The sequence below is a fragment of the Drosophila hydei genome, unplaced genomic scaffold, assembly GCF_003285905.1.
Source record: "Drosophila hydei strain 15085-1641.00,03,60 unplaced genomic scaffold, DhydRS2 tig00008144-arrow-arrow-pilon, whole genome shotgun sequence".
Classification (NCBI taxonomy): domain Eukaryota; kingdom Metazoa; phylum Arthropoda; class Insecta; order Diptera; family Drosophilidae; genus Drosophila; species Drosophila hydei.
The window spans coordinates 835,435-858,510 of NW_022045849.1; the positions used below are offsets into that span (position 1 = coordinate 835,435).

At 42.0% G+C, this 23,076-nt stretch overlaps 4 protein-coding genes across 9 annotated transcripts; 3 read left to right on the forward strand and 1 right to left on the reverse strand.

Annotated features, from left to right (window-relative positions):
* The first annotated feature begins 623 nt into the window (after window positions 1-623).
* Window positions 624-1,779, forward strand: LOC111600039 (protein D3). Its single transcript, XM_023315966.2, has 3 exons — window positions 624-836; window positions 977-1,412; window positions 1,475-1,779. The coding sequence occupies exons 2-3, from the start codon at window positions 1,012-1,014 to the stop codon at window positions 1,611-1,613; spliced, it is 540 nt and encodes a 179-aa protein (XP_023171734.2). The 5' UTR covers window positions 624-836; window positions 977-1,011; the 3' UTR covers window positions 1,614-1,779.
* A 70-nt stretch (window positions 1,780-1,849) lies between these two features.
* LOC111600049 (protein D3-like) lies at window positions 1,850-2,501 on the forward strand. The gene is made up of 2 exons (XM_023315978.2): window positions 1,850-2,295; window positions 2,357-2,501. Exons 1-2 carry the CDS (start codon window positions 1,901-1,903, stop codon window positions 2,490-2,492), a joined length of 531 nt encoding a protein of 176 aa, XP_023171746.1. The 5' UTR covers window positions 1,850-1,900; the 3' UTR covers window positions 2,493-2,501.
* A 2-nt stretch (window positions 2,502-2,503) lies between these two features.
* On the reverse strand, window positions 2,504-3,548 carry LOC111600033 (valacyclovir hydrolase). The gene has a single exon (XM_023315953.2). It carries the CDS (start codon window positions 3,428-3,430, stop codon window positions 2,579-2,581), a length of 852 nt encoding a protein of 283 aa, XP_023171721.1. The 5' UTR covers window positions 3,431-3,548; the 3' UTR covers window positions 2,504-2,578.
* Window positions 3,549-5,538: 1,990 nt separating this feature from the next.
* On the forward strand, window positions 5,539-21,580 carry LOC111599724 (neurexin-1). 6 transcript variants are annotated; one of them, XM_023315472.2, is made up of 13 exons: window positions 5,539-7,357; window positions 7,791-8,264; window positions 8,324-8,635; window positions 8,696-8,812; window positions 8,869-9,253; window positions 9,320-9,690; window positions 9,762-9,882; window positions 14,102-14,249; window positions 14,314-15,071; window positions 15,146-15,496; window positions 15,561-15,796; window positions 17,133-17,475; window positions 19,546-21,580. In XM_023315472.2, the coding sequence occupies exons 1-13, from the start codon at window positions 6,413-6,415 to the stop codon at window positions 20,574-20,576; spliced, it is 5,592 nt and encodes a 1,863-aa protein (XP_023171240.2). In that variant the 5' UTR covers window positions 5,539-6,412; the 3' UTR covers window positions 20,577-21,580. The 6 variants fall into 6 exon arrangements, with proteins under 6 accessions (XP_023171240.2, XP_023171258.2, XP_023171274.2 ...); XM_023315490.2 differs by having other exon boundaries at window positions 17,154-17,475; XM_023315506.2 differs by having other exon boundaries at window positions 15,561-15,751; window positions 17,154-17,475.
* Window positions 21,581-23,076: the final 1,496 nt, after the last annotated feature.

Consider the following 23,076-nt stretch of genomic DNA (forward strand, 5'->3'; position numbering starts at 1 on the left):
AGATATGTGCCACAGCTGGACTTATATTTCATATATATGTAGACTCTGCCCAGCTGAAGTTAATTAACAATTCGCTGATAAACACACACAAATGACATATCGCCTGACTCTGGGGATACTTTGTCAGTGTATATGTGCACCGATATCTTTAACTGGCCTTTAAAATATATATATATACACGAATGTGTCTTTCGTGCTTTAGTTGGGCAAACCCGACCAGCAAATGCCCTGTAGCCCATTACAAGCAGCTACAGGTGAACACGGCTTCTATATTTATATATAAAATGAGAAGCATCCAGCATTTCTAATTTATCTCATAGAATATTAAAAGCTATCGATTATATTATCGATATGCGCCTAGTACGCGAAAGGAAGCTGCTCTCTGTTCGCTCATATAGTATTAAGCCTTCGGCTCTTATACAAACGAATAAACAAGCAATAACGACACTTTTTGGAAAGTTCTTATACAAGTCAACAGTTATCCTCTTCTTATACAGGCCAATGGGAATATAGGATGGAAGAGTTTTATGTAAGGTATCAAGTCTCGTGATCTAATACGCTTATACAAACACGATCAAGAATCTATATATATAACTGCCTGTTACATTCACTTCCTCAGAACCTATATACCCCATTTACTAGTTTGATTGTGGTTTTAGGGTCTAATTAGATAGTGTGTGCGTGCACGGTGCTTGGCTCTTGGCTGTTGTCGCTTTACACAATAAATGGAAAACTTTCGTTGACCAAAGTTCACTTTTGATTTATACAGAGACAGTAGTTATCGTTATTTATAGTAGTCACCAGGCCTGCAGTATTGGATTTCAAGTTCGTTTCTGGTAAGATATTAATTAATTAGAATATATATGTCATTGACACACACACACCCATATATATATATATATACATATGTATGTATGTATTCATGAGGAATTGCGCCTAATCTCTCGACTGAATCATCGTATTACACATTTAACAGCATTGATAGCAACGGAAATCAGTTAAAGAAGAAGCATGAATGCTCTAGTTCCCGATGTGGTGGATGAGGCGCCACCGAAGGACAAGCTAAAGGTCAACTATGCAGCGGAACTGGCTGTCAAAGAGGGCAACGAGCTGACGCCCTTACAGGTGAAAGATGAGCCGCAAGTGTCCTGGGACACCTCGGCGGACGATAAGGAGCAGCTGCATACTTTGCTAATGGTCGATCCCGATGCACCCAGTCGCAAGGAGCCCAAGTTCCGTGAGATCTTGCACTGGGCCGTTGTCAATATACCCGGCAATCAATTGAGCAAGGGACAAACTCTGGCTGAATACATTGGTTCCGGTCCGCCTGAGGGCACCGGATTGCATCGCTATATATTTCTGCTCTATCGCCAAAGCCAGAAGATTGAGGAGACGCTGCACATAGATAAGCGGTATTTATATATATACTTAGATTAGGTTTACTGATTATATAACCGGATATACCCATTCGCAGCACCCGCCAAGGTCGCCTCAACTTTAGTGCTCGAGCCTTTGCTGGCAAGTATGGCCTGGGCAAGCCCATAGCTGGCAACTTCTATGAGGCCCAGTACGACGACTATGTGCCCATACGGAACAAGGAGTTTTCTGCTTGAACAGGTGTTCACTATTTACTGCCGTAGTCATCTTTCTTAATAAATTGAAGCATTGAGTGCACTTATCACGGCTGCTATCAGTTGGCCGAGTCAGTCGACTCGACTCGTCTTTATCTTTATCTTTATCTAGAACGCATTTGGGCAAAAAAGTGCACGAAAATAAAATATTGATTACGCCGAGGCACACGTTGACTTGGCCGGGATCGATAAATAGCGCACGCTTTGTCATTGGCAGGCAGAGTCACTGCGTTAACGCCAGACAGAGCATAACCAGCAAGAAGAGCAACATGGACACCAGCGGTATTATTCCCGACATTATCGATGACAAGCCAAAGGCTCGTGTTACCGTCACCTATCCATCCGGTGCTCAGGTCGATTTGGGCAAGGAACTAACACCTACACAGGTGAAGGATCAGCCCACCGTTAGCTGGGATGCCGAAGCTGGCGCCTCGTATACTCTGCTCATGGTTGATCCTGATGCACCCAGCCGCAGCGATCCCAAGATGCGTGAAGTGCTCCACTGGGCTGTGATCAACATTCCCGGCAACAAGGTCGCCGACGGTCAAGTCCTGGCTGAATACGTGGGCGCCGGCCCAGCTGAGGGCAGCGGTCTGCATCGCTATGTCTTCTTCGTCTTCAAGCAGAACGACAAGATCACCAGCGACAAGTTCATCAGCAAGACGTAAGTGAATCCGCAATGCTCGACATTGGATACAGATAATATAGAATCCGTTATTCTTTAGCACTCTGGAGGGTCGTCTCAATGTGAAGATCCGTGACTACGTGGCCAAGTATAACTTCGGCATCCCTGTGGCCGGCAACTTCTTCCAGGCTCAGTATGATGACTACGTGCCCACCATCCGTGCCCTGATCAAATAAGCAACACACTCTTGTTCTCTGTAAATCATGAATTAATAAATCTTTATACTATTTGTTCATAAGCAAAAAATCAACTCTTCTCTCTCTTATTCCTTGCCCCTGAAGAAGTCGGCGACCAGCTTATTGAACTCCTCGGCATAGCGCAGATGTATATTGTGTTTGCCATCGGGGAATTCGTGGTAAAGCGCTTTGGGCAGTCGTTGCTTCAGCCAGGGCACATGCTCTGCGGCAATCATTGGATCCTTTTTGCCATGCAATATGAAGATGGGAGCCTTCACTTGCTCCACTTCGCTGCGGCAAAAGTCGCCTTCGCGTTGCGTGTAAAATTCACAAGCGGCATCCACCCACTCGCCCCATAGTTGGGCGAAACGCTCGACGCCGTACACCTGTTCCATGGGCTCTCGCATACGTGGCGACCATTTGGCTACGTCCCGTATCGCTTGCAGTGACTGTACCTCATCTTTGTTTAGATAGGCACCGGCACCCCAAATGGCCAGCTTCTCTACAGCATCGGTGTGTCGGCCGGCGAGGATTAGCGCAGTTATGCCGCCATCGCTCCAACCTAAGACAGAGAACTTGGGTCGGTTCAGTGCACGCATTAGCTTGACAGCCGCCTCTGCATCCTCGCGAAAGAACTCCAGCCCGAACTTCCTTTGCGGAGGTACCGATTTCCCATAGCCGGGCGGATCCCAAGCAATGATCGTATGATCTGGCAACAGCTTGGGCAGCTGTTCGATCTGTGGCTTAAAATCTGTCCAAGCGGAGCCCAAGGCGCCCGGCATTAAGAGTAAACTGCGAGGGCCGGTGCCACACTCGACAATGTGCAAGTCACCTGTGTCGGGCACCTGAACTTTGCGCTCCGTGTGGGCGCGTCTGCAAGCCATTCCAGGCAAGAGGCGACCAGCCGCCAGACGACTAAGTCGAGTGCCTACGATCATTACGTAATCGAGCTGTTATCAAAGGAATAAGCGTTAGTCAAATTGTCTTTATCGAGTACCCTCTAAATCAGCGCGTTTGCCTATTGTTTCTGTCAATAAACACACACATACATCTGCACACGTCTTGTAAAGTGCTCGATAATAAATCTCAAAGAAATCGCACAGCTGTAAACGTCAGAGCACAACAATCGGCTTTTAGGGTAGCGGGCAGAAGAGAGGGACGACAAGCTGTTGTTCAGCTGTAACAGTGTTTTCCATTTTACAACACTGATGCTATAACCTAGAGCTGTTATTAACAGCAAATATTTGATTGATTTATTAATTGTTAAAGTTTATAATAACAACATTATAAAATAAACTAATGATATTAAATATAATCAAAAATTATGAATTATTAATTAATATTATTATTTTATTTCCTTGCCGTATATAGCGAACAAAATTGAAATAATGTTTGTATTTGAACCCAACGGCTAAAATGCATAGCTGTTATTCAACATTTTGGTTTGCTTATTAAACAGCTCGTAAGTATTCAATGCATTTGCTTTGCGGATAATAAGATCCATAAATATTAATTTCCATTCGTAAAAATATGCAAAATTTTAAATACCTATTATATCCTTAAATTCCAGAAAGTAAAAAAAAACTGACATTATTAAGTGCAGAGTTAAAAAATGCCATAATTCCATTTTTCCCTTTCCCCAGGACTTTAGGGACTTTTAAATTCTCATAGCACAGCACACTCAGCTGTGTCCTCTATCATATGAAATACCCTGTGTCTGCAAACGTTTCAAAGCTTCTTGCTAGGCATTCCTCAACAGTCGCTGCATCACGTTGCAGCAGTCAAAACGGACAACGCGTTTTCATGTACGGGACTCTGCTTAACATTGTTCGCTTACTGGAAAAAATTTTATAATTAAATTCTAAAAATACCCTGCAGTTAGTGCGTAATGGTTAGTGCGTGATTCTTGTGTAGAGTGACATTAATACTGATGCACATTCCTACATGCGCGAAAATACACACGCACACACATACCAAGGCAATCTCGTCGGCCTTGCAAGAATCGTGTGAAATTGCATATTATAAGCGCTTCACCTAACTGTTCCCCTTTACACTAACGCGTGCGGTCAACAATATCCCACAAACTCACACACACACACAGACGCATATGCACACACACATTAACTTATGCACAGTTGCAAATGCAAATCGAATTTGACGCCGAGCTGTCGAAGTTGTGAAGTGTGTAATAAATGTCAAGGCATTTACACGGGTCGTCCTAGACGTTCCTGTATAAGTATATATGCATGTGCATATTTATATATATATATGTATATATGTATATTCTGTCCCTTCTAATACGCTTCGAGTGGTGCAGGTTATGAACCTGCGTGTTCTGCGCTCATTACGCATGTGTGAGTGTATGTGTGTGTGCGTGTGTGTTCAGATATATGTATGTTAGTAGTACGCATATGCATGGCTCGTCGAAGCAAGCGAGCTTTTAATTTTTGGCATTCTGATGCCCTACACACAACAGACAAGACTGATATGTAGTCTACTTCTGGGGGCGAACAATAGTACGGTGAAAAGTTGACTTCGCGAAGTTAATAGCAATTGTTTCTGTCATAAATGGTACACATTTCAGTTATAACTTAGTGTACATTTAAGCCAACAAAATTAATTGTTATTTGAGGGCTTTACAGTACGCAGGTAGCGTATACAAAATGTTGGTTATGCCGTCAGCTGGCAAACAGTAAATTCGCAGTCGGAGCTTTTGTTATCCATTGGAAATGCTGTGAAGGAATTGAGTTTGAAATTGCAGTTCAGTCTTGTCGTGAATGCAGCGCAGATCGATATTAAAACCTGAAGCAGCGGGAAGCTGAATTAGGCGAAAAGAAATTCGACATATAATTGTATGCCCGTTTTGGGTAAAATAAAGTGCAAATCCTTATCATTAATTCTAAATCAATATTCCTAAAGCGAAATTTAAATTGTTAAAACCTAGTGAAAATTCAGAAAAGTGCGTGCGAGTGTAGTGAACAGTTGTGTAAGCAAATCCAGTGCTTAAATCAAATGAGTTTAAAGCTAAAATCAATAGTGAAATCAATCAGATAAGCGTAGATTAATATATATATATATTGCTTAAATCGTCCATAGATTTCCAAATTCTGATTTGGCATTCAAAATCTTCGCCTACGTAAAGTGAAAATTTTCCGATTTTTAGTATGTACATGTACGTTGAGGCGCTTGTGGGCGCCATAGCTGTTAAAACGGGTGGAGGGGGTGTCCGGCGAGCTTTTTCCACCCCTACGCCTAGCCACCTATTATGCTGCTGCTGCTAACGGTACTCGAACACGAATAAACTGTCGAAATAATAAAGAAATGTGCACGCTTATCAGTAATTTGTCAACCAATACGCAAATGAAGTGTACAAAATGTCAAAAACTCAAAGAAAACCACAATCAAAAAGTAAAAAACATCAATTCAAGTGAATTCTAAGTGACGGTAACAGTTCAGTAACAGTTGAGTAACAGCCGCAGCCAACATTACGCGCTACGAGCTTTTTTTCTCTCTCTCTCTCTCTCTCTATCTATCTGTCGCTCTTTGCAACTGGAAAAAGTTCAATGAAAGTTCGAAGCGCGGATAAAATTCCAATGCGTTTCGGCCTCCTATAGTAATAGTACACACCAATACAAGGACAAACACAAAGCAGAAATAGAAACAGAAACAGAAACAGGAAAGCTGACTCTCAAGGACTGGAATACAACGTGTATACGCGAAGCGCAGCGCAGAGCAAGACGACATTTACGTTTTACGCGCGCAACTCTGTGTGTGCGTGTGTGTAAGTGCGCTAGTGTGTTAGTGTGTTAGTGTGTTAGTGTGTGTGTGAATGAGCGCGCGCCAAGTGCAACATATCAAAGTTTAAGTTATATACATACACACGTCTACATCATCCTCACACAGACTATGCACTTGAGACAATGACAGACCACAGCATTGATTACGCCCACAAAATGGACGCCGCTGAGGAGGTACTGTCGCAACTCGAGAATAATAATAATAGTACTAATAATAGTAGCACTCGTTTGCTGCCTGCGCCCATCAAGGCCTGCTCCTCCACCTCCGATTTGCTGTTTAATAAGGCGCGAAGACGTCGGAGAGAACTGGATGAACGGCACTCGCAGCTCAGTCCACGTCCACAGTCAGGTGCTCAGCCTCGTCCTTGCCAACGACCGCTTGTAATGGTCGAATATCGTCGCTCATATCGAGTACTGATCGTAACGGCGCTACTGGTTAGTCTGGTGACTAGCTTCATAACGATTAGCGCTGGCTTTCAGCTGGACGGCTCGCAGAGTTCGTTCTACACCTTTCGCAAATGGTACACTGGTCTGAATGGCACCTTGGAGCTGGAGTTCAAGACGGAGCAGCCAAATGGTCTCGTCCTTTACACAGATGATGGTGGCACCTATGACTTCTTTGAGCTGAAACTTGTTGAGGGTGCACTGCGTCTGCGCTACAATCTGGGCGGAGGGGCACAGATCATTACAGTGGGACGTGAGCTGCATGATGGACACTGGCACAAGGTTCAAGTGCTGCGAAATGATGATCAGACCTCGCTAATCGTCGACGGCGTCTCTCAGCAACGCTCTACCAAGGGCAAGGAGTTCCAGTTTGGCAAATTCGCAAGCAACTCGGATGTATATGTGGGTGGCATGCCGAATTGGTATAGCAGCAAGCTCGCCTTGCTAGCTCTGCCCAGCGTCATCTTCGAGCCACGTTTTCGCGGCGCCATTCGCAATCTCGTCTATGCGGATCAGCCAGGTGGCACCACCCGAAGGCAGGAGATGAAACAGCCGCGTGACATCAAGTGCGGCGATGCGCCCTGTGACCATGGAGAGATGCCTACCCGGGAGAGAGGGTTGAGGGTAAGTGATTGAGTGTCAAACACTTTAGTTCCGCAGCATGTGGCAGAAATTTTAGGAATCATTTTAGTCCTTGAAAATGGACTTAATGTTCGGTTAACTAACTTTACTATGGGAGACAGACAGAAAGACTAACGACTAGACAGAGAGGACAGATGAACGGAGCAGACGGGAAAGAAAGATAAAGATAAAGGGACTGATAGGTTGACAGACAGACGGAGGGACCGACGGAAAGACGGACAAACGAAATGACAGGCGGACTGCGGACGAAAAGCCTAGCGTTAGGATGAAGAGTCAGTCATATGGACAGATGAACGGTAATATCTAAAGCTCGTACTGAATGGAAGTATAGATAATTCAATGTTCACAAAGCGAACTCCTAAACACTTCTATCTGGGAAAGATCTCTTAAGTAGCATGCTAATTAATTCCCTTAGGGCGTTCGAGGGAATACGACGGATGCGTGCGAGCGCAACGATCCCTGCCAGCACGGTGGGATATGTATATCAACTGATTCGGGCCCGATATGCGAGTGTCGCAATCTGGAATACGATGGCCAGTATTGTGAGAAGGAGAAGGCGCCATCGGAGGCAACGTTCCGCGGTACACAGTTCCTCTCGTACGACTTGGGCCAGACAGGCGCTGAGCCCATAGTCAGTGCCCAGGATGCAATTTCGTTTTACTTTCGCACCCGTCAACCGAATGGACTACTCTTCTATACGGGCCATGGCACTGACTATTTGAATCTGGCGCTGCGCGATGGTGGCGTGTCGCTGACTATGGGCCTGGCCAATGGCAAGCAGGAGATGCACATAAAGCCAGCCAAGGTGCGTTTCGATGATCATCAGTGGCACAAGGTGACAGTCCATCGGCGCATTCAGGAAATCTCGTCCATAACCAGCTTCTGTCGAGTGAGTATTAGCGGGGATTACCCTAGTGGGCAGCGATCTAATGAGCGCTTCATACGCAGCTCGTCACTGTTGTGGATGACGTGTATACGGACCACTCGCATATTGCCGGCAAGTTCACCATGCTCTCCTCCTCGCGTGTTTATGTCGGCGGCGCCGTCAATCCTCGAGCTTTGCTTGGCGCTCGTGTGCACAACAACTTTGTGGGTTGTCTGCGCAAGGTGGAGTTCTCGGCGGACACATTGAACCTGAATCTGATCGATCTGGCCAAGTCCGGCTCCAAGTTGATTCAAGTGGCGGGCAATGTGGAGTATCAGTGCCCCAGTGGCGATCCACAGGATCCGGTTACTTTCACCACGCGTGAATCCCATTTGGTGGGTGAATATGGAAGATGCTCTGCCGTTGAGGACTGATTCAGTATGTCTCTCTTATAGGTCTTGCCACCATGGGAGACGGGCAAGCAGAGCGCCATTAGCTTCAAATTTCGCACCAAGGAGCCCAATGGCATCATCATTCTGGCCACCGGCTCCAAGCAGCCACGTGCTAAAAACGTAAGTCTAAGACTTTTAGATGAGTTTTTTTGATTGATGCAACTTCTGCGTTGCAGCCCGTATTGATTGCCATCGAACTGCTCAATGGCCACATCTATATACATCTGGATCTGGGCTCGGGCGCCTCCAAGGTACGCGCCTCGAGGCGTCGCGTCGACGATGGCGATTGGCATGATCTTATCTTGCGCCGCAATGGTCGTGATGCCAAGGTGAGTGTGGATGGTGTGTGGAATGATTTCCGTACACCTGGCGATGGCACCATACTCGAGCTGGACGGGCATATGTACGTGGGTGGCGTTGGTCCGGCTTACAACAGTGTTGCCTGGCCAGCGGCCATTTGGACGGCAACGTTGCGACAGGGATTTGTTGGCTGCTTGCGTGACCTGGTGCTCAGCGGCAAGGCGATCGATATAGCAGCCTTTGCACGCGTCCAAGATTCAGGTGAGTGTGTCGTGACAATTAGCATGTATAGTTAGCTAGAATACTAACACGAAATGTGCTTGACAGCCTCGGTGAAGCCCTCGTGCCATGTGCAGGGCAATGTGTGCGGCGGCAATCCCTGCCTGAATGGCGGCACCTGTTTGGAGGGCTGGAATCGACCCATTTGCGACTGCTCAGCCACGCTCTACGGCGGACCCACCTGCGGCAGGGAGCTGGCCACGTTGGCTTTCAATGGCAGCCAACATATGACCATTTGGCTGGCCAATGGCCAGGGCACCAAGACCCAAACGGAGGAGCTGGTCATACGCTTTAAGACATCTCGTCCGGCCGGCCTGCTACTCCTAACGAGTGCCGAGTCCAATTCACCGGATCGTCTAGAGATCGCACTCGTAGCAGGTCGCATACGCGCCAGCGTGAGGCTCAGCGATCGAGAGAAGGTAGAGATTATAAACAAAAAGCAAACAGTCCAATAATGTCAACTAATCCAACGCATCTATATACCCTGTAGAACTTGCTCGCTGGCCAATCGGTGCTCAATGACAACAATTGGCACACGATTCGATTCTCGCGCAGAGCCTCGAATCTGCGATTACAAGTTGACGGGGCTCCCCCCGTCAGGGGTATGTTATGTATGTATCAACAGCACCATCTAACGCCCTACTACGTGTCGTGCCGTGTCGTTTTTTTCTTTTTTTTTGGAAGGATACTCCCAAGAAATCTCGAGTCCCCCTAAAACCCAACTTGATTAGTTTCGCATTGAGGTGCCTAAATCAGAGCAGCCCGAATCAGAATCAGTGCATTACTGCAGTTAGTTATATATATGTATATATACAAACGATCTACCTGTTTCAACAGTTCCACACTGTACCTGTCCCGGCCCCTCCTTCTTGTTACCCTTTTGCTTAAAGGTGTGTGCAGGTGCTAGAATTCAGTTAAAACAAAAAAGTTAGCAGCGGTTTTTTTTTCGTTTAATTCTGAAACTTTCAATTTTTGCTTTGAGAGTTATTTTTTGTTTAACTACACACACACACACACAGACAAGAGTATATACGTACATACACAAATGCCAAAATGGTTAAGAAAATCTTGAAAGATATACATATATATCATGAATACATCCGTTTGCTTTTCCAACATTTCTTTGTTGTTCATCTTGCATACACACACTCACACTCTCTCTCACACACACAGCCATTTTGCTCATACAAACATTCATACAATAGCCGATATTTGCTCATAACACGTGTACGCATCACAGATCACCGTTACACCATTACATACATATGTACGCCTCTTTCACGTAATTACGTAACGTTTAACATTAACTTAACGTAACTTCTCACTACGTTTACGTTGCCGTATTCTGATTTCAATTTCAACTTCAATTCGAACTTGAATTTGTTGAGAAGATTCGCAATATGAACTACTAAAATAATACTAAAAAATACTTTTAAAATACTTTGCCAGTTCTCATCATTCATTAAAAATAATAATTTTGTTCGACTCTCGTTAGTTTGTTTTTGAGACTTTTTCAAAACATCTTGATGTTGTGTTTTCATTTGCGATTTCCCCTCTATTACTACTACTCTCTGCCATCTAAGTATTTTGTTTGATTTTCCAAAATTAACTCAAAAACCAAAATCAAATTTAAACAGCGACAGTTAAAAAGCTATCTATATATATATATATGTGCATACATATAAGCATTCTATATGTATGTGTGTATTGTGTATAAATCGAAGAATGAAAAATGAAAAATAAATTAACCTTCAGGTGTACAGTTACAGTTAGAGTTACAGTTACAGCTGCTAAACTCGCATTGTATGTTATGTATATGAAATATGAAAAAGTGATGATTGTCTTGTAAATTGTTATGTCCTTGAAAATAATAATAATACTATACATATATTGAGTACTTATAGATGTTCAAATGAATATTATCAAATTTATATTTTCCTGATGTTGAGCTTTCTCTCTCTCTCTCTCTCTCTCTTTTGTTTTGTTTTATCGTTTTATTATCAAGCATTGTATAACTATTATAATTTATACTTTTATAATTAATTTGTTCTTTTCAGTTTTTTCTGTATTATTTTGATGTAAATATCAAGATTTGTACTTACAGGCAAAACTAAGTATAAGCTAAAAAACAGTGAAAGTGTGGTATGTGAACAGAGTGCTCTATTTTTTTTTAATTTGAGGCGCGTGTTTCATATATATATATCTTAAAACTATATATATACAAGCATAACAACAGCAACAGCAACAGCTATATTCTTATCACAATCTGTGATCTAAATGACCTTTTCTATTTCAAAATGCAAACAGAAACCAGAAAATGAAAAATGAAAAATAATTTCAATTCTTTTAGGCGAGAGAGCAAAAAAATCGACACGCAAGAAACTCGGTGAAGCATTTTTTTGCCGAATCGCTCGATAAAAGTCGCAAGCGTGACGGCGAAACAAAAACAAAAAGAAAAACAAGAAAAAGCACAAAAAAACAATAAAAATGTTTAAGGGAAATGGGCGAATGGGCGAAAGGAAAGTGAAAAACGCACGCGATCTGCGACTTATTGAGACGAGAAGGCAAAACAATGCTTGGAAGCACCCAGGGCTGTAATTTTGCACCATTTAATATGTAATTAGCTTTGTGTTAAGTAAACTAACTAAACTATGTACTCGTTAACAACAACAATAACAACAACCACAGCAACTGCAATAGCAATAGCAACAACTACGCAACCAAAAGTGTCCAAACATACAAATTAGTTTCTCGCTGTGTGGCACTTGGCCATAGGCCTAACACACATTTGCTGTTATGCACACGCACACACGCGCATGCAAAGATTTGCTGTTAAGCGCACACACACACGCGCACACGCACGTTCAACGACTAATTTTGCACACACTCACACACACAGAAATACGCGCGTCAAGCGTTTGCATGTGCGCACCCGAAAAATATGTATAGGAAATACTAAGTAAAGCAAAAGAAAAAAATGGCCAATGAATCGCATGACTTGCTGTACATGCCGCTAGCTACGGATCTCTTTCTCTCTCTCTTTGTAACTCTCTCTCTCATATTCTGTTACTCTTTCTGCCTGCAAAAGCGCAGCTTAACATGTATGTATGTGATGGAGCCGCAATAGCTGCACAACTTGTATCCCACTCATAAAGCTCTAAATACATTTCACGCTCATCTACTCTTGCGCTCTCTTCTTCTCTCGCTCTCTTTCAAAGTTTGCATGCTTCAGATATCAATTGTCATCTAGAGTCGGGCTCACGCATCATTGAGGCAATAAATGCACCATTATTAGCTAATTGTAGTCAACCTATAGGTAACACGCACACATGCAAACACACACACACTCACCTACACACATACTGTCATTAACAACATTAACAATTTATACAAGATATACAAGATTTGAGTATTAATCGATGTTTAGTTTAAATGTCGTTCGAAAAAATTAAGCAAAATTATTATTATTTTTTTCATTATTATTTTTGATTTTTTAAAGGTTTTTTTTTTTGGGTTTGGAGTGTAGGTAAAATTAAATAAAAAAAAATTATGTTTTACGTAAACTTTGATTATTCTTATTAAGCAATTTGCACCTCTAACAAATCAAATGTCACCGCTACGTAAAGTTATCGTAATCGTAATCGTATACGTAACCAAAAATGTATCTCACACACCAAAAACCAGATGCTGATCAACACACACACATATATATATATATACGTATACGTTTGTATGTATGTGGGTGTGTGGGTAGATATATGTATGTATCTATATATCAGCAAGCGCACCCTAACTAATTAACTACCTATTCTATCTAACTAACTACACCAAACAATTTAGCTCCTTATTTTTGATATTCGTTCACGAAGGGAAAAGGGATTATATTGGATTTGTGCTATGTCCGTCTTGAAGTCCCTCTGCCTGTCCGCTATGGAAGCTACGAGCAAGAGAATATTTTGGATACGATCTAACTACCAGAGTCTTAGAGCTGCAATGGTCAAGCTTTGCAGTTGGATCATCAATAGACCTACAAGTTATATATATATCAGACAGTTATATATTGCAAATCGAAAAAACGTGAGCGAGTATTATGTAGTCGGTTGCACCCGACTCGTTCTTGCTGGTTCAAGCAGAGAAGCAAGATCAAACATTTCTTTTTCTATCAGAATATCTCCACACACACACACACACACACACACACACATACAACACATACGCTCACCTACTATATGTATAGATACTATATATATATACATATAGTAAATGATATAACTATCGTAACTGCACTTTTCTCTTAGTATGTACCCAAAAAGCTGCATCGACAATTGTTTAGCCCACTGTCAAGTGACACCAACTAAAACTAAAACATAACTTAACTGCTTGATATGATTTTTGAATCAAATTTAGCTCTATGTCTACTAAATGCATACCTCAATATATGAATATATATACTATATATATATGCATATATATACTCAACTATATGCCTCTATATAACTACTCTCTATCCTACTTACTCTATATTTGAATACATATGCCGTATGTGCTTCTTGTAACATTCGTTTGTCACCAACAACAATTATCTAATACAACAACTACTATACTCAATTAACCAATATATATCCTTATCTCGTATACGTATATATTGGTTATATTTATATTATATATATATATACATCCTATACATATGTATGCCTATATCAACAAAATGTTAACGGTACTTTGCCTAGTCTAAATACTAAACTATTAGAGCAAGTCCCTATCCGACCCCCATAGTATCCGAGAACCTCCTGAGGTTTATCAATCTCTGCTGTATTCTTCCAAACACAGCTGAGACCATATTGGGTAGACATAGCACCATGGAGATACGCTCAATACATCTGGGTGGGCTGTTCCATGCCGAGGAGGAGATACAGATGACCTCGACCATGCCCAACTTTGTTGGCCAAATGCAGGGCTTCATATTCAATGGACAGCGGTAAGCAGTTTAGATCTATCTAAAGAAAGTCGGAAACATGAACAAAATTCTCTGCTTCACTTAGCTATCTGGATATAGTGAAGTCCCTGGGACCCGAGTTATCAGCTTTGCCCAGTGCCACCTTCAAGTTGACAGCTCGATTTGTTAACTCGCCGGCTGGACAGCCCTATCATGCGGCCACGTTTAGATCGAAACACTCCTACGTGGGTCTGGCCATGCTGAAGGCCTACACCAGCATTTCGATAGACTTCCGCTTCAAGACCGTCGAGCCGAATGGCCTGCTGATCTTCAATGGAGGGCGACGCAATGATTTTGTGGCCGTGGAGCTGGTCAATGGGCATATACACTACAACTTCGATCTGGGCGACGGGCCAATCACGATGCGCGATAAGTCGCGGATTCATATGAATGATAATCGATGGCACCAGGTTAGCATACGACGGCCTGGTCCCAAGACCCACACCTTGACCGTGGACGATTCGTTTGAGATTATCACATTGACTGGAAATAATATGCATCTCGAGCTGGCGGGCATTTTGTATATTGGTGGCGTATTCAAGGACATGTACTCCAAGTTACCAGGATCTATATCTTCGCGCTCCGGCTTTGAGGGCTGCTTGGCGTCGTTGGATCTGGGTGATGCTTCGCCCTCGCTAACAAGCGATGCTGTTGTGCCCAGCTCCCTGGTGGTCAGCGGCTGTGAGGGACCCACCAAGTGCAGCCAGAATGCGTGTGCGAATCGTGGACTCTGTGTCCAACAATGGAATACCTATGCCTGCGAATGTGACATGACTTCCTACACGGGACCCACCTGCTATGATGGTGAGTGATCGTTGCACAACATCCGTTGACTTTCGAATAGAGTAGACTTGATTAATCCTCTTCACATCATATAGAGTCCATTGCCTATGAGTTCGGCAGCAACAAGGGCATGGTGCAGTACAACTATCCGGAGAGCGCTCAGTCCGACACCGAAGAGGATAACATTGCGTTGGGCTTCATAACGACCAAGCCAGATGCTGTGCTGCTGCGTGTGGAGAGTGCCACGACGCAGGACTATATGGAACTGGAGATAGTTGAGGGCAACATCTTTATGGTCTACAACATTGGCAGCGTGGACTTGCCGCTGGGCGAGATCGGCACCAAGGTGAATGACAATGCCTACCATGTGGTGCGCTTCTCACGCAAGGGCGGCAATGCAACCCTCCAGCTGGACGACTACAACGTGCAGACGCTGACGCCGCAGGGTGAGCTCGAAATGAAAGCCAACTGAAGTCCACTTAACTATGATACTTGACGTCTGTTTGGCAGCCCATCACTCCACGGTCTTCAATACCATGTCGAACATACAAGTTGGCGGCAAATTTAGTCGCAATGGTCGCACGAGGATCGAGCGTCCTTTTGCTGGTGTCATTGCCGGTTTGTCGGTGAATAAGCTGCGCATATTGGACTTGGCTGTCGAACGTGATCCACACATCACAATTCGCGGAGATGTGCAATTGGTAACTGGAGTATTAGATAGAAATGATCTGCAGAGAATGCAGCAGGTTAGGGAATTTATTTGAAATTTTATTTCAATTCCTTCTCTCAACTTTTACAACGTTTTTCAAGTATTTTTCTCATCATCGTAACAAAAGTCTTATTCCAAATTCTTACTTTTGTAATCAATAACAAAAAACCAAAACTAAATCCAAATATTGTAAATTAATCAGCTTTAATTCATTGTGTGAACCACATTTAAGCCAGATTTCGCAGATTCTCTATATATATATTTGTATATATGAAAAGAAAACTTTAGCTTCTCTTGATTTTTTGGAAAAATTTGGTTCCACATTGAAGATTAAAACTAAAAACTAAAAGTATTAGCCAACTAAATGTTTAAGCTAGTGTAAATGCCTTATTTGTCCTTATTTTCATATACATTATATATATATTTTTAATTTTCCCATTATTTCTGTCAGCGTGTTCGACATTAATCTTAACGTAACGCTTATTGTTAACAGCACCAGCTAAAAAAAACCAAAAATAACCCACTGCAATTGCCACTAACCTGAGCTATCAGTTATTCGTACATATATAGCTATATATATATGTATTATATATACTACATACTATATTATATAGCACATACTTATACTATATATAACATTTACCATATGCAGTTAGATATCTCTCCTTTTGTTTGCACTGTAACTGCGCACTAATGCTGCATGACTCTACACATACATTGACCCAGCACTAAACACTCAATTACACAAATACATGCATACACACACACACGCACACAATAATACACCTAGAGAAGAATCACAACATTTTGTTTCATATGAAACAGATGGGCTACTAAAATATTGTGGCATAAATAAGTTCGATGTAACGGATCCAAAGGATTCACTCAAGTAACTCATGAACGATAACTAATTCCACTCACTCAAATGAACAATTCGTATTTTCCAAGTACTTGTTCTGTTCGTTAAGTTCGATTTAACGAAACTTCATCATGTAATGTGATAATGTAAATGACAGATCTATCGTACACAAGCGATGCTCCTTGCTCAGTCACGTATTCATTTATGAACGATACTTTTAGTTCAGCTATGGATCTACAACGTCGTTCCTGAACTTGAAAATGGAATGCTGAAAACGGATCTAGTAAATGAATTGGCTCCAAATTCATATTTGAGCTAACCCAACTCTAATACAAATTAATGAGTTATCGATATTTCCTGTGCGAGACACAGCTTAAAGTGAACTTTTTCTCTGAGTGTACGCGGCTTACAGTTAGTCACATAAAGAAACTAATGCACCTACTCGTAATCTACTGCTCAGTTAACAATCAACATACATATGTATGTGTGTTTGGATCAACTGAGGTAAAATTAGACTTTGAACTCTACTCGACAGACGCCGGCGAGTGGCTATCCGGGCGCCATAGATGATCTGATCTTCTCGGGAGCCGGATCCGGTTGTCGCGGCGATGATGAGGATGAATGTACGCCGCCCTTCGAGTCGGGCAGCGGAGATGACTTGATAACACCCGTCTATGTGCCGCCCACCAAGCAGACAACAACCACTCAGCAGGGCAACTCGCTAGGCAGCAACAACAACACGAACAACAACAATGGCACAGAGCGCGCCTGCGATGACGAGGATTGCGTGCATGGATCCGGGGACTATGGCGAAACTACGGAACAGTTCACATCATCGAGCACGGCCAAAGGTGCAGGTGAGTGGAAGACAGAGTCTCTCTTTAAACCAGTTGCCTTCATTTTGTTGGCCAGTGTGGTGTCATTTTGTCATTGACATTTGCATCACACAGACACAGACACAGACACAGACACAAGCACACACACGCACACAGTCACACACACTGAGACACACATGTGACATAATTAGCTAGCCAAAACTGTATTGTTCAAGTACATATAATATATATTTAGAAACCTATATACTCGTATGTAGAACGTTTCATGTTTCAAATCTGGGTTCTTTTTGCCTTACGCCTAGTACACACATGCATACATATATGAATATATATACATATATATGTATACATACATACGTAAATTTTGTATTTTAGTTGTTCTCGTTAACGATCTTGTTCGCTGGGTTTATGCGCGCCTTGAACTATGCTACGCTTTTTGAAAACGCTTTGACTACACATACACACACACACGCATACTTACATACATACAAACATACATACAAAGAAACAATTCAACACACATTGAAATGGCTCTACTTAAAAGAGAACTGAAACCTATCCAAAAAAAAGGTAAATTGGCAACACTGTTACACAAACACTCATACACACATACATACGCATACGCATACGCATACACACCAACACACTCAACAGACATTGATCAGGCTCAAAAAACGACTCGAAACTCTTCAAATCAACTTTCACTCAACTCGTGTCATCTCTCAGCCTCAGCCTCAGCCTCAGCCTTCAGTCACAGCCTCAGTTTCAGTTTCAGTTTCAATTCAGCGTTCCACTCCATCCACTCAATTGCTGATGATGAATTTGAACTGACAATGAGTACGCCTTATGTGTCTCTTTCAGAATGTGAACAGGTCTTCATATTTCTGACTCTGATTGCGCCTTGGATACTTTGTAAATTTTGAATAATGCAAAAAGCAACACAATGCAATGCAAACCACACATAGGCTAAGCTCCTAAGCACTTAGACAGTGTCTAACTACTTGTATGAATATATATCTATATCTATACATATATATATATTTAGCATATACATATGCATATGTATTATATGTAACTGAGCAATACCACCAACAACAGCAACAACAAATCGAACAACAACAACAACAACTACAATTAATCCAACAAATAAAACAACACATTAAAAAGCGTTGGGCGGGTTCAAGGAAGAGAAACTTTGATTGATGCATTATCAGCTCCAATTAGAACATATCCAATTAGAAAAGCAATTCTGTAAGTTAAATTCAATTCAGAAAAGTTTTGACGAGGACAAATGTATGCACATAAATATCAAATGTGTATGCGTGTGCAGTAATGTATGTATACGTATAAAAATAAAAGATACATATGTATGTGTGCATATACTACTATGAAGAAGAGCATTATTTAACGATAGTATTTTTGCATAGCAAACTTACGCATACACACACGCACACACACACTTGTATAGGTGACTGTCAGTACAAGCAATAGACAAGAGAGAAGGCTATTTAACGAAAGTATTTTTGCATATTAAACTTACACATACTTACAAATATCTATATACATGTATAAATGAAATGAAATGAGTGCGAGCGCAAAGAGAGAACTAGTCAACGAACGTATTTTTGCATAGTCAACTTACACATATAGATAAATGTGAGTGGGAGCAAATGAGAGGGAGGGAGTATTTAACGAAAGTATTTTTGCATACTTCAATACACACATCTATGCGTGCGAGCGAGGGGCAGTGAGTGAATATAATGTATTTTTGCATAGTTAACTTACATATTACATACATACATACAAATGTAAAGCTTACCAAAGTACCTAATGTACGTTTAGTTATATTCCAATTGTACATATCAGAAATTCGATGCACAGCAACAGCCGCAGCAGCCGCAGCAGCAGCAGCAGCAACATATCTCTCAATATCAATTATGACGCTCTTTAAATTTATGTTCAATAAATAATGAAAACTAAATTCAATCTTTATTGGGGCGGGCACAACACACACCCGCACACCCACACAGAGCACACATACGCAGAGTATTCCTAAAGTAGATACTAAAAACCGCTGCTAACCACTTGCAGAGTCCAATAACGAGCTGGTGACCGCCTCAACCACTGGACGCAGCGATCTAACCACCGAGCAGCAACACAGCAGCAGCAGCAGCAGCAGCAGCGGCGGTGGCAGCAGCACCACCTATGTAACCACCATATCCAGTGCAGGCAGCGGCAGCGGCAGCAGCACATCAGGCAGTCAACCAAGCAGCACCGCCACCTTGGGCACCACCACACAGCGCATTAGCAGCAGCAGCACCACCACCAGCTCGACCACAACAACCACGTCAGCGACAACAACGAGCAGCAGCACCACCAGCACCACACCATTCCCAGAGCTGCCAGCCACTGAGCGAGAGACGACGCCCGATAGCTACGCGCCGATAGGTGGCGCTGGCAGCAATCGAGATCACGAGCGTATGCAGCTGCCTGACGAGCATCAGCTGCCGCCGATGCCGCCACCACTGCCACCACAGCCAGACCCACCACCGTACGGACCCTATGGCGGCAACACCTACACCAGCAACGTGAACAGCGGCAGCTATCGACCCAAGGGCGGCAAAGGCGGGCGCATCAACTCGATCGAGGAGGAGCGCACGGCCATGATCATTGGCATTGTGGCGGGCATCCTGATAGCCGTCATACTCGTCATACTGCTCGTGCTCTGGCTCAAGTCCAACGGCGATCGCGGCTACAAGACGGAGAGCGAAAAGGCCGCCGCCTACGGCTCGCACAATCCGAACGCTGCGCTGCTGGGAAACAGCAGCACCAACGGCTCCTATCACCAGCAGCGGCAGCACCACCAGGCAGCAGGCGGGCAGCACCACAGCCAACAGCAGCAGCAGCACCAGCAGCAGCAGCACCAGCAGCAGCAGCACCACAATCTGAACGGACACAGCAGCAGCGGCGGCGGCGGCGGCGGTGGCGGAGGCGGTGGCATGATGTCCAGTGGCAGCGGCTCCCTTGGCTACGGCAGCGACGGACGGCCACAGATGGCGGGCCTCGTCCAGCCCAAGGCCAAGAAACGTGACTCCAAGGATGTCAAGGAGTGGTATGTGTAAGGCCCAATGCCACGAGCGAGAACCAGCGTCAAATTAGCAATATAAACAGATACACACACACACACACACACACACACACACACACACACACACACACACACACACACACACACTAATACACACACACAAAAAGCTTTAATGCCAAGCTAAAGGTTGATCTCCTCTCACTCTCCACATATGTGTAGCGAGGTGTGTTCAAAGAGTTTGTTTTCATATTCGATTTTCGCATCACACGCTAAAACGTTGCAATCCGGCATCAACGACTGCATGTAATACTCGTTCAAAGCCTCAATGCTTGCCAGAGGGCGTCAGCAGAGCTGCAGCTCGATAGCCGTAAAAGATATGCCACGCCTTGCCAGTGGACTTTGTCCAGCTGAGACCGCATATATGCCTTCTGTATCAAATTCAGATGTGCAACAAAACCTATATGCCCCTTAGCGGCACCAACTGAACGAGTATTTATGAGACGACCTCGAGGCGTGCGAAGGGCAGGAAATGATGGACGGTGAAGCGAAGCCACGCATTAGATTGATTATGTTTATGCACACACACACACACACACACACACACACACACACACACTCACACATATATATACATATATAAATAATAATATTTTAGCGGCATATGCATAAGTTTTAAAGGGCAAAACTTACTTAAAACAAAATTAACACAAAATATTAAATTCAGCAAATGGAAAATTATTGCCTAAGAAATTATAAAGCTTCAAACTAAAGACTTGCTAAAAGAAAAATCCAAAAAAAAGAGAAGAAGAAGAGGAGGCGGACGTGGAGGAGGATGAATCACACTATATATATATATACTATATAGGTATACAAGCATTATATCATTTTGTTATAACTAATTACGCCACTAGCCAATCAAATAACTGTGTAAAATATTTCGCTAAAGAGATCCGAAGTTGGCCCCATTGAAACAAACGAAAACTGCAAATGAAAATTGTTTAGCGAATATCAATGTAAACGTAATTTAAATATTATAAAGCCCAATATACAATATATGACAAAAGATATATGATATATGATATATGATATATGATAACATATATATAATGTTCTGTAAGCAGTTTCTGTTTGTTACAAAATGTGGTGCTGTAATCTAACTATATATATATGTACCAAATATATATATTATGAAAGATATCATACAAATAATACTGCTAGCGACAAGAAAACTCTGCTTAAGTTCGATTCTCTCAATTGTAACTGGCTTTAATTGACTTCAAGCAATCAATTTTGTAGTGCAACAACTTTTCTCTTTTTTAGTGTGCAGCAATACAAAATATTGAACTTGAAATTGAAATTGAATTTGAAGTGGTAATTGAAGATGAAATTGAAACTGAAAAATGTAATTGAAAATAAAATTTAATTCCAATTGAAATAGAAATTGAAGTTGAAACTTAAATTGAAAAATGAAAGTTGAGAAATTGTATTAAAATTTTAATTCAGATTGAAATTGAAATTGAAATTATAATCGTAAAATAGAAATCCAAATTCAAATTTGTCACTAAAAACTTCTCATTTAAATTGAAAATTTGAAATTAAAATAGAACTTCAATTCACTTTCAAATTCAAATCCAAATACAACTCAAATTTAAATTATAATTAATATAGAAATTGTTATTGAAACTAAAATTGACAAATTCAAGCTGAAATTCAAATATGCAAAATTCAAATTTAAATTCAATTTCAAATTTAAATTCGAATTAAAATAGAAAAATTGAAATGAAATTTGAGTTAAAAGCAAAAAATGAACCCCAAACTATATACTTTGAATATGTATATGTATTTGAGACTATATATTGTCATAGAACACCTATGCAATATGAACTCTGACATATCAATTAAAAAGACACCAACACACACACACAGACATGGACACCAACACACACACACACACAACACTGGACACTGAAGCGAACCTACCTAGCTTTCTTTACAAATGCTATCCAATTGTGAGCAAAATTACTTTACAGCTGAAAGAGAAGAAGAGGAAAGGGAAACGGAAACGGAAACGGTAACGGTTATGGCAATGGAAACAAGCAACAATTTTACAGTATTAGAGCCGCTTTGTGCATATTTTTCGAGGCTTACGTGACGTATACGCAATCAGCAGCAGCTAAAACAACTATCAATAAGACAAACACACACACACAGTTACACACACACACACTCACCTAGACGAAACTTCATTCCAAGCACAATTTGTAGAGAACTTTTCGTTTCTGTAATTTTTCTGCTGCTATTTGTATAAGAATTTTGTGTAACTTTATTTTGATAAATATAGTCAAAATCACATACTTTACATATGTACTTATATATATATATTGCAGTTATACAACACACACAGACACACACACACACACATACACACATAGACACGCGCTTAGCTAAATCAATTTCCCATTCATTTCTCTCTCTTTGAATTGATTATATAACAATATCGAAAGTATATATACTTCAGATATATGTACATTTGA

Excerpts from the sequence above, each read along its gene's own strand:
- LOC111600049 (XM_023315978.2), top strand. The coding sequence starts at position 1,901 with ATGGACACCAGCGGTATTATTCCCGACATTATCGATGACAAGCCAAAG. Across the intron at positions 2,296-2,356 it reads GACAAGTTCATCAGCAAGAC|CACTCTGGAGGGTCGTCTCA; the intron begins GTAAGTGAATCC and ends GTTATTCTTTAG.
- LOC111600033 (XM_023315953.2), bottom strand. The coding sequence starts at position 3,430 with ATGATCGTAGGCACTCGACTTAGTCGTCTGGCGGCTGGTCGCCTCTTG.
- LOC111599724 (XM_023315472.2), top strand. The coding sequence starts at position 6,413 with ATGACAGACCACAGCATTGATTACGCCCACAAAATGGACGCCGCTGAG. Across the intron at positions 7,358-7,790 it reads CCCGGGAGAGAGGGTTGAGG|GGCGTTCGAGGGAATACGAC; the intron begins GTAAGTGATTGA and ends TAATTCCCTTAG. Across the intron at positions 8,813-8,868 it reads AGCAGCCACGTGCTAAAAAC|CCCGTATTGATTGCCATCGA; the intron begins GTAAGTCTAAGA and ends TCTGCGTTGCAG.
- LOC111600039 (XM_023315966.2), top strand. The coding sequence starts at position 1,012 with ATGAATGCTCTAGTTCCCGATGTGGTGGATGAGGCGCCACCGAAGGAC. Across the intron at positions 1,413-1,474 it reads ACGCTGCACATAGATAAGCG|CACCCGCCAAGGTCGCCTCA; the intron begins GTATTTATATAT and ends ACCCATTCGCAG.